The sequence below is a fragment of the Misgurnus anguillicaudatus genome, chromosome 6, assembly GCF_027580225.2.
Source record: "Misgurnus anguillicaudatus chromosome 6, ASM2758022v2, whole genome shotgun sequence".
NCBI lineage: Eukaryota > Metazoa > Chordata > Actinopteri > Cypriniformes > Cobitidae > Misgurnus > Misgurnus anguillicaudatus.
In genome coordinates this window covers 25,131,860-25,142,500 of record NC_073342.2, presented here as the reverse complement: position 1 = coordinate 25,142,500, position 10,641 = coordinate 25,131,860, and the positions used below count along the sequence as shown (strand labels likewise).

Genomic DNA, 10,641 nt, shown 5'->3' with positions numbered 1-10,641 from the left:
GTAATGGATGGAGGGAAAGCATCCTCGGCCCGTTGCTCAGCTGCATCGCCTTGTGTGAAATCATCGATCATCCAGATGTGAAGTGTCAGGTGAAAAATAAAGGTAATGTGCATACTTGCTTACGAATGGTCTTTAGACGTTATTATTGTTTCCTTGTAACCTGAATTGACATCTAAACTTTCTGAAATGTATAGATTTTGGATCCATTACTTTCTTGAATGACATTCCAGTCTGCTACTTTACTTATAGGGTACTGTAGTATATACTACAGACTGTGTAGTCTTTTGCAAAAAAGTGTGTAGAATGGTTTATATAAAGATGCACCAATATAAAAAAATAATCAATACCGATAGCCGATTATTCAGAGAGATATCGTCCGATACCGATGCAGATAGTTTGATGATTATATTAACTTGCATTAACTTAAATGTTATTCATTCATATAATTACCATTAATATTGAACATTAAACTATGTTTCTTTACATTTTCTATCCACATAGCTCAAATTTATTGCATTTTCTTGTTTTCTTGTGATTGACAGGATATATCTGCCATGACTATCGGCTTATATTGACCGATATATTGGTGCATCTCTAGTTTATATAGTATGCAACAATACATTACTACTGCTGCAGTATATAAGCTACAAGCCATATTTTAGTATGCTATGCAAATGTTGTAAACTGTAGTCTGCTGATCGGTTGTCACATTACCTGATTTTATTTAAATATTTAATATATTAATAAATGTCCTCATTTGTTTCAGACTCCGAGAGCTTTGACCGCAAGCGTCTTAGGGCCAGGAACAGTGAAGGAGGCGAGGTACCCGAGAAGTACTTTGTGGTAACCAACAATGAGCTTTTGAGAGTAAAATATCTGCTGGTGTACTCTCAGCGACGCAGTAGATCACGGTGAGACCTTTATTATGACAGCGTGCCTATTCAGCAAGACTCTTATTGTACTTCAAGTGATGTCATTGATTATTTACATAATGATATTATTTAGTATTTCTGTGGACCTAATGATGTTATTTCTACATTTGAAATATTTTCTCTTGACCCAGCTTAAAGGAATAGTCTACTCATTTTCAATATTAAAATATGTTATTACTTTAACTAAGAATTGTTGATACATCCCTCTATCATCTGTGTGCGTGCACGTAAGCGCTGGAGCGCGCTGCGACGCTTCGATAGCATTTAGCTTAGCCCCATTCATTCAATTGTACCATTTAGAGATAAAGTTAGAAGTGACCAAACACATCAACGTTTTTCCTATTTAAGACGAGTAGTTATACGAGCAAGTTTGGTGGTACAAAATAAAACGTAGCGCTTTTCTAAGCGGATTTAAAAGAGGAACTATATTTTATGGCGTAATAGCACTTTTGGGAGTACTTCGACTCGGCGCAGTAACACCCTCCCTCACCCATTATGAGAGTGAGAAGGGGAGCGGACTCTTCAGGCGAGTCGAAGTACTCCCAAAAGTGCTATTACGCCATAAAATATAGTTCCTCTTTTAAATCCGCTGAGAAAAGCACTACGTTTTATTTTGTACCACCAAACTTGCTCGTATAACTACTCGTCTTAAATAGGAAAAACGTTGATGTGTTTGGTCACTTCTAACTTTATCTCTAAATGGTACAATTGAATGAATGGGGCTAAGCTAAATGCTATCGAAGCGTCGCAGCGCGCTTCAGCGCTTACGTGCACGCACACAGATGATAGAGGGATGTATCAACAATTCTTAGTTAAGGTAATAACATATTTTAATATTGAAAATGAGTAGACTATTCTTTTAATATGCAGAGTCGTCTATAAGTTAAGCATTCATAGGTTGATTGGCTCATCTAATTACATCAGTTTTGTCTGAGAGTTTCTGTTTGTCCAACCAATGGCAGTCGGGGGAATGCTTTAAGGGGACATATCATGAAAATCTGACTTTTTCCATGTTTAAGTGCTATAATTGGGTCTCCAGTGCTTCTATCAACCTCGAAAATGTGAAAAAGATCAACCCAGTAACTTAGTTTTGGTAAACCATTCTCTGCAAACATGTGAAAAAAGTAATTGAAATTTGGCCCCAACTGTGATGTCAGAAGGGGATAATACCGCCCCTTAATCTGCACTATGCAACCACAGCACTGTCATTTAGTGCAGAGATCACCCAAAAATGGCACATTTTTACTCACACCTACAAAGTGGGGATTTTAACATGCTATAATAAATTATCTGTCCCCTTTAAAAAAAACTGTTTGAAAACAGTGATCATTTTTGTATTTACTTGGGGAATATACATTTTATTAGTCCGAGTCCGAGCATTCCATCTGAATTGAACTCATGACAGTGGTGTTGCTAGCAGCATGCTAGTGAAAGAAATGACTAATTTTACTTTATTTTTTGAAATGCACCAGATGAAAGTAACTTAGTGTGATACTCTGATTTGATTATTATAGGCATTCGCGAGGGACATCATGGCTCGTGAGACATCATTTTGCTATAATGATGGGTCTGTATCTCCTGCTCCTTATATTCATCGGTGCCTTCAACTCAACTGCGTTCCAGTCTTTCTGGCACAAAATGTTCCGATGACCCGGAACGATTACATCACATAAACGCTCTTCCCCAAAGTGCCTTGTATACACCATGAAAGAGACAAAGACTCAGGAACTGTTTTATGTGGATAAGCAATGCGTTCCTCCCTTTATCAATTAATTTCTATACGGTTATCAGTTCAGCTATCTCTTTTTTTCCAGTAGACAGTGTGCATCTTCCATAGGTATAACCGCACCGATGTTAGCTTTCTATCAATGTGGAGATGCAACCAAGCACCAACGTTACATAATAGTATGTAGTCTATAAAAATAAAAGATATGGTGTAATGTGTTGGAATGATGGATTCAGTGCATTGGTTATAACAAAATTATGCTGTCTTTAGAAAACTTTTCTGTAGTTTTGGGTACAAAACTGTAAAAATGTACTGCTTAAATTAATTCATTTCAGAAAAATGTTAAAGGGAGATTTGTGCCTGTAAAATGTTTTTATATATTTGGTTGGGTGAAATATGGTCCCAAGCTGTCACTGGGGCAGTATCCTTTAAAAAGGTCTTACCATTTATTTAAAAATATTTGGTACCAATACGTACCTTTGAGGTACTAATACCATATTTAGGCACAAAGGTGTACTTCTTGAAAGGGTACAGCTAGGGACCATTTTTTTCTGACAGTGTATCTACTGTAGATCAATTTAACTATGCAAAAGCACCATGTCAGTGTGGTTAGTCATTAGTAAGATATACAAATGTATCTCATGTAGGAGTTGTATAATTCAGATCTGAATGGTAAAATTATTAATGTAACTAAATAAAAACATTGCACTCAGACATTAAAAGAGTGCAAAAAAATTGAATATATTAGTGAACAGTCTGTTCTCTTGGTTTATGGCTTCTGGCACACTCAACGTTTTGTCTGTCCATTGTTTTTATCAATGACAACAGCAGTAATATACGACTGATAAGAAAAGCGGCATGTTTTTATCTTAAGAAACGCCGCCTTGTTTGTGTGCTTGTGGATTACTCAAGTTTTACAAGTAAAAAAATGGGGAACGCTTTACGATAAGCTTCTATTTGCTAACACAGTTAACATACACGACTAGAACAGTTATTTATTCTAATGTTACTACAATACAGAAAATACTTTGTATCTGTTAACATTAGTTGATGCACAATGAATGAACAATATACAATTGTGTGTAACTAAGATTAACAAGGATTTTAAATGCTCATTTTTAGTTGAGCTTTTTTAAAGTGGGCTCTTAGATGAATATCTGATTATAGACTCATAAACGCATTATTAAGTAACAAATTAAGGAACAAAAGACTCTTGTTGTCTTTTTTTTTCCCATTTCTGCATTTCGATTAGTTCCTTTGAGTAGTCAATGATCTCATATCAAAAATTCTCAACAAAATATTGTTGTAAAATAATACATATATGTCAAATATGACAATTGTATTTTTATTTAGGCAAACGATTAATTATGGTTAAAAATATAAACGTTATTGACCTGGGAATGCAGTTTTAGTATCATAATGTGATAATAATCATAATATTTGTAAAAAGTTCAGCAGTGGACATAGTTATGTGTGGCGGAGTGACAATTTGTACAATATTTGCTATGAATGCCCCCTCAGATTTGATTAAATCATCAAAGTATGAGGTGTAAAGTACCAAATATACAAAACACACTGCAAAAAATGATTTTCAAGAAAAAAATTCTTGTTTTTAAAAAAATATTACTTGTTTTCAGTAAAAATATCTAAAAATTCCTAAATGAAGATGCTTTTTCTTGATGAGCAAAATGACCAAAGAAAATCAGTCTAGTTTTTAGACCAAAAATATCCAATTTAAGTGATTTGTTGCATAAAACGAGAAAAAAAATCTGCCAATGGGGTAAGCTAATTTTTCTATAATTTAGTGTTTAAGAAAAAATGTTCAAGATTTTTTATTTACCCCATTGGCAGATTTTTTCCTTGTTTTATGCACAAAATCACTTAAATTTGATCTTTTTGGTCTAAAAACTAAACTTATTTTCTTACGTCGTTTTGCTCATCAAGAAAAAGCATCCAAATTTAAGAATCTGTAGATATTCCACTGAAAACAAGACAAAAAAACTAAGATTTTTTTCCTTGAAAATAATTTTTTGCAGTGTACACTTTTACACTGCAAAATATCACTTTCTTACTTTTGTCTTGTTTTATCTAAAAATTCTTAAATTAATTAAGTTTTTTCTTGTTGAGCTAAATGACCTAGGAAAATAGGTCTAGTTTTTAGACACAAAATAAAAACTTGGAATAAGAAAAAAAATTCTTGATATAAGTTTACATTTTTTATAAACACTTAATTCAAGAAAAAAATCTTTATTCCATTGGCAGATTTTTTTTGCTTGTTTTAAGCACAAATTTAGTTAAAGTTTTTATTTTGTGTCTAAAAACTAGACCTATTTTCAGGTCATTTAGCTCAACAAGAAAATACATTTTAATTTAAGAATTTTTTTATATTTTTACTGAAAACAAGACAAAAAATACTAAGTAAGAAGGTCATTTTTTGCAGTGTAACTCTTTCCCCGCCATTGACGAGTTATCTTGTCAATTAAGAGAAAACATTTGCATGAAAAAACATGTTCCTGATGAGTTTTTATGTTATTCTGTAATACAACGATTGTCCACCTAGCCAATTTATTAAAAAAACTGAAGCAATAAACTTATTTACTAATTTTAAACTATGTGTATGTTTTAATAATCATTCTGAATCTGATCACTAAAAAAATTCCTTCACAAAAATGCAATTATTACAGCTTTTTGCTAAAAAGTTTATTTTTTTCAGAAAAATACCCATATTTAAGAGTTTATAAGCATAGAACAAAATATAGATAGGATGAAAGTTTTTTCCTGTTTTATTTATTGATTGTTTGAAAGCAGGGGGTCTGTTCTTTCATTTGATATATTTGTATGTTTATATATTTTTAGAAGAACATTTTCCTGGAAGGTCTTTTTTGAAACTTGTGAAAATCACAAAAAATGCTGGCGAGCAAATTTTCAAAAAAAGCCTGGCAGGGAATGAGTTAAGGTATTTATTGGACATAAATGCAAACCACTGTGTTTCAGGGAATCTTGGTTTTATTCAAATATACAAAGAAATGCATAAAAAAAAAACTCACAAGTAATCTAGCATGACTACAATTTTATCTGTTATTAGGCTAATATATATGAGGAGCTCAGATGCAAGTTTGACAAAAAAAATGTCGAACCTCTTTTGTGGAAAAAGTTTGTTGTCATCCTGAGCACAAATGTCTTTATAAACGTAACACTTTTTTGTCAAGCCAATTCTTCTCAAAGCTGATCAGTTTATAATTTGAACATAGGCTACAGATAAAACTAATGCATCTTTAATAAAACATTTGAAGAAAGAGCGAATATGTCAGTTGTTCAAAGATAGACATCACTTTGTATTTTATAAACAAAATTTACAAAAGCTTTACAAATGTATAATTGCATAACATGTATAAGAAACATTTATTTAAAAAACGTTTAAATTTTTTTTAGTAATGATGATTAAAATGTATTAAAACAAACAGCTGCCTTTAATGCTACATTTTACGACTGGATCACATTATCTTGAGTTTCTCAACACGTACAAAGTCAGTTGGCTGTTTTTGGACAGGCAGGTGCCAAACACACAAAGAATCCCTCAGATTCACTCTATTAAAAGAAAAGTAACACAATCACAACTATTGTAAAAGATGCACAACAAAGAATAGGATTTATATTATAAAAGAAATGTCACCTGTAGATTCTGGTGGCAGATTGAAGGGTGTTTCTCCTCAGCCAGGTGACCGCGTACACATCTTCCGAAGCGATGGAGACAGACGTGATCTGTTGGGGAACAGGACTGAGGACATGACGGAGGTCTGAGAATCAGACAGCTGGAGCACGTCGTGTGCTGGCAGTAACCTCCGCATTCACGCTTTTCCATTGACACGGACCTGCAAGGTTTAAATACGTCAGGTTGCTTGAAAATGACATTGGAATAGAAGTGAGCAGAGGCGCCATGCCCATTCAAACTGAGGGGGCACGTGACCCTTGTTTTTTTTTTAAGCAAAATGGATTTTGCATGCAACCTCAAAATCAAAGAGGCGTCCATTAATTTGTTATTTGACTTTTAATCTGTTTGATATCCACAATATTATCAATTCTGTGCTGCATCCTTGTCACTTTTAGGAGATTTTGACCGTTTTTATCGTGTTACATTACTTTATTCTGGCGGCAGGCGCTTCAGACAGCGCAGTCGCAGACGTCATCAACGTCTGGGCGCGCTCACGGGCTCTGGCTGCTTCATTTTGCTATCTGAGGAATTAAAACGTGTAAGAAACGCTCACAACAGTACAAAAAACCCCAGTACGGTAATGTGCAGTTAACCTCCTTTGTGTAGAAAATGTATGGTTTAAAATGTGACAGTCTCGACGTTATATTAGTAGATTTCTAGATTCATCTTCTTGGTACAACGCCAAAGTTCGCCAGAGTTCACGGGGGCGCGGAATCGCATGAGGTAAAATGCGTTCCTCTAATAATTTTATCTACAAATATTTTTTAATCATTATTGAACATTAAAATCAATCACGTGGCTATAGCTATGTCATTTTCTTTCTTTATAAACTTTATGGATTTAAAATAACATTATTTTGATAGGATAATGTAGTTGTTGTGCAAAATGCATTAATTACTCAATTAAACAAGTAATTTATTAAAACATGCCGTTTCAGATGTAAATATGATACCAATATGTCATTATTCCTATTGAATAGTATTTGATATGAAAGTTAGTCACTTTTATTTTGGAGGTTTTGAAAGCAGGGGTGTTCAGATTGTTAAGTGCCATGGAAAAGACTGAAAGCTCTATTTCGTTTGATATCTGTGTATGCACAAATTTCTGTGAGCTGTGCACACTGTGCCCCCTTTAAAAAAATGGTGCACGACGCCCCTGGAAGTGAGGATGAAGTTTCCAAACAAACTTAGCTTTCAATTCAAGGCAAAGAGCAGATATGGAGAAATCCTTAAAGCAGTTACCTTGCAGAGCAGATCTCATTGGGGTTCGCCTGGCAGTATTCCCATGTGCAGTCGGGTCGACAAGAATTCGTATTGAGAACTTCAAGCACTGTTTGGACAAAAAAAAAACAGATGTTCATTAAATGTGGACAAACCTAACCATTGAGAGGAATTAACCCAAATGTCCAGATTTGTCCCAACAACTCGGCATAGATTAACTTTACTTGTGTTCCTGTAGCTCAACTGATAAAAAACTTGGGTTGGTATACCCAAAAAATTGTCAAAATATGTACCCCAGCTGTTTATGGGGCAATACCTTTTAAAAAACTCCTAAGATGTGCCATTAGGTACAGATATGTATACATTTGGTACCAGTACACTGCAAACAATTATTTTCAAGAAAAATCTGCCAATGGGGTAAGCAATTTTTTCTTGAATTTAGTTTTTAAGAAAAATGTTTAAGATTTTTTTGCTAACCCCATTGGCAGATTTTTTTGCTTGTTTTATGCACATAATTTGATATTTTTGGCCTAAAAACTAGAAATCATTTTTTGCAGTGTATAAGGGTACTAATATGTACAAAGGTGTACTTTTTGAAAGGGCACAGACCCAGTGACAGCTTGGGTACACATTTTGACCATGTTTTCCCTGACACATACTAATAAAATGTAAGTCACTTTAGATAAAAGTGTCTGCCAAATGCAAATTTACTTAAATGTCCATATTTTATCAAACCAATTTTAAGCAACCCAGCATTTTGTTTAATATCAGAGAAACCTAATCACATTTTCAGGAAAAAATATAGATTTGTAGGTCAAACCAGACTATAAATTCAATGGAAACCCATAAAATATGGATGTAGTTTCTATAGAAAAGGTTGTGGATTTCATCATCATCTTGATAAAGACAATCAGAGCTCTAGTTTTATGAGAAACATCAAAGGGATCCTTGAGAGCCATATCTCTTTTCACAGTTCATAAATGAGATCAACCTTGATACGAGCCAACAATACAAACATGTACTAATGCCGTAAATCCATAGGAAGGTGCAAGTTATTGTGCATGCACAATTCACACCTTCAGGTTTTTGTAATATTGTAGATCAGACAGGTACCTGATTTGCAGGTTCCCTTGCGTTCCACTTCTGGTTTGCCCTCTTCACCTTCTTGGAAAACGCACACCAGACCTTCGTCGCATTTTCCCAGATAGTCCCACGTCCCTCCGCAGGTTTCTCCTTCAAGTTTGGCACAGGCTGGGCAACAACCACAAATCCCAGTGGTGATGCCACCTCCACACTGGAGCTTCAGCGCTTTACGAGGAGAGCAATGAATGCGTTCACAAGATGGACAGTGTAAGGCCTGGAGCACCTGTGGTCCAGGACGAACGCTCTCCAAGCTGGCCATCTTCACAGCCATAACTGGCCACAAAATGACCAAAATTGAGAAGATGCATGGACTCATTATTGCGCTCAAAAGTACTGTGAAAGGTTGCTTTGAAGCACATCGTTTATATAACGGTCCTCGGGTATAAGACCACGCACATCAAACGTATAACCTCATACAGATGTACCTCCTCCCTTTCTGACAACCAATGAATGATGGGGTATGACAGTATGCGTTGGTCAAGTCTGAATTAGCTGTTAATTATCCCTCAAGTCTTATCTTTACAATCTCTCTTGTTTTCTTTTTGTCTTAAAACTGATTTTTTTTCTTTTGAACACTTTTAGATAAGTGGGAAATGACTGGACCCTTTGTGGATGGGTCACGTGACCAAAGGGGGGGGGTGGCAATTCTGGGTGTGATCAAGATAATCGGCCACAAGCAACAAGGACAAGATTATGACATTGGCAGGTTATCTGAGAAGACGTTTGTGTGCGAGTTTTGTTAGAAGGTGGTGTGGTTGCAATAAACTACCGCTTTTCATCTGGATAAATGTCAGTACAGTTGCAAGGTGCATAAAAGGCCCTGGATGCATTTCTACCCTAGACTGCACAATATTAGTGTAACAATAGCTCGGTGGAAGAGGCATTGCCTTTTAAAATCTTAGTTCTGGGTTATTAAAAAAAAAAAATGCTGCCAGCATTGGGTCCAAAAGGGAAGAACCCAACATGTAGGGTTGTAATTTATTGGTGAAATCAATTTGTTTTTTGTATAGCACTAATACCCTGTTCTAAACCTAAACAATCTTGACAAACTATATATTGTTGAAAACTCTAAGTGTATAGTTTTCATATTTCATCACCATTTTGGGATAATTATGACGTTTCTAAAATGTCACGAGGCCACAAGTAGGCCAAATTTGTTTTTACATAATAATAACAACACTAAACCCCTACTCTAAACCTAAAAATATCATGACAAACTATATATCACTAGAAAGCTCTCAGAATGTAGTTTTCATATTTCAAAGTCATCTGAGGATAGATGTAAATAAAGAAATAAAGTAATGACCGGTTTTTGTTACATGATCCCCCCATAGAAATGCATATTAATTATTATATATTAATAATACTGTATTATATTATAAATCTTCAAAAATGTTGACAAACTATTTAATGTTGAAAAGCTCTAAGAATGTAGTTTCCATATTTAAGAACCTTTTTGCAGTTATAATGCAGTGACTGTGATTTATTAACTTGTGACAAGAGTATGCAGCAAACCGTTTGACACCTAGTGGCCGTTGTTGGTAAAACAACTACAAGTGTGACACAAACCTAATTTTTTGTGATTTTAACTTGAAAATTGGATCAGGACTATTTGAGACTTATGGCTTCACGTTTGCATTATTACTTTTGTCAAATATTTAAATGTTCATAATTTTATTTATAAAATTAATGTTATGGAATTATTTTTATTTATTAAACTGCTATAACAATTTATTTATTTGATATTTTCACCTGCTGACACTTCCGAGAAAACCCCCAAAGTGTCTTCTTTAAATCAAGACCAAAAATGCCAGTGTTATATTAATTTGTAGGTGTATATCACATTTCCCCCCCTCTCAAAGGATATTTGCGCCCCTTAAGGGGTTAAGTTTAAGTACCAAACATCAA

At 34.6% G+C, this 10,641-nt stretch overlaps 2 protein-coding genes across 2 annotated transcripts in view; one reads left to right on the top strand and one right to left on the bottom strand.

Annotated features, from left to right (window-relative positions):
* Positions 1-3,398, top strand: part of parp16 (poly (ADP-ribose) polymerase family, member 16) — a 7,683-nt gene extending 4,285 nt beyond the window's left edge. The window contains exons 5-7 of the mRNA XM_055193324.2: positions 1-102; positions 767-911; positions 2,447-3,398. The exon at positions 1-102 is cut by the window's left edge and continues 70 nt beyond it. Coding sequence (XP_055049299.2) covers positions 1-102; positions 767-911; positions 2,447-2,582 — 383 coding nt within the window. The 3' untranslated portion in view covers positions 2,583-3,398. The remainder of the gene's footprint in view (positions 103-766; positions 912-2,446) is intronic.
* Positions 3,399-5,646: 2,248 nt separating this feature from the next.
* Positions 5,647-9,828, bottom strand: LOC129433479 (cysteine-rich motor neuron 1 protein). Its single transcript, XM_055192136.2, has 4 exons — positions 8,704-9,828; positions 7,612-7,699; positions 6,332-6,530; positions 5,647-6,246 (listed from the first exon to the last, which is right to left on the bottom strand). The coding sequence occupies exons 1-4, from the start codon at positions 9,047-9,049 to the stop codon at positions 6,187-6,189; spliced, it is 693 nt and encodes a 230-aa protein (XP_055048111.1). The 5' UTR covers positions 9,050-9,828; the 3' UTR covers positions 5,647-6,186.
* Positions 9,829-10,641: the final 813 nt, after the last annotated feature.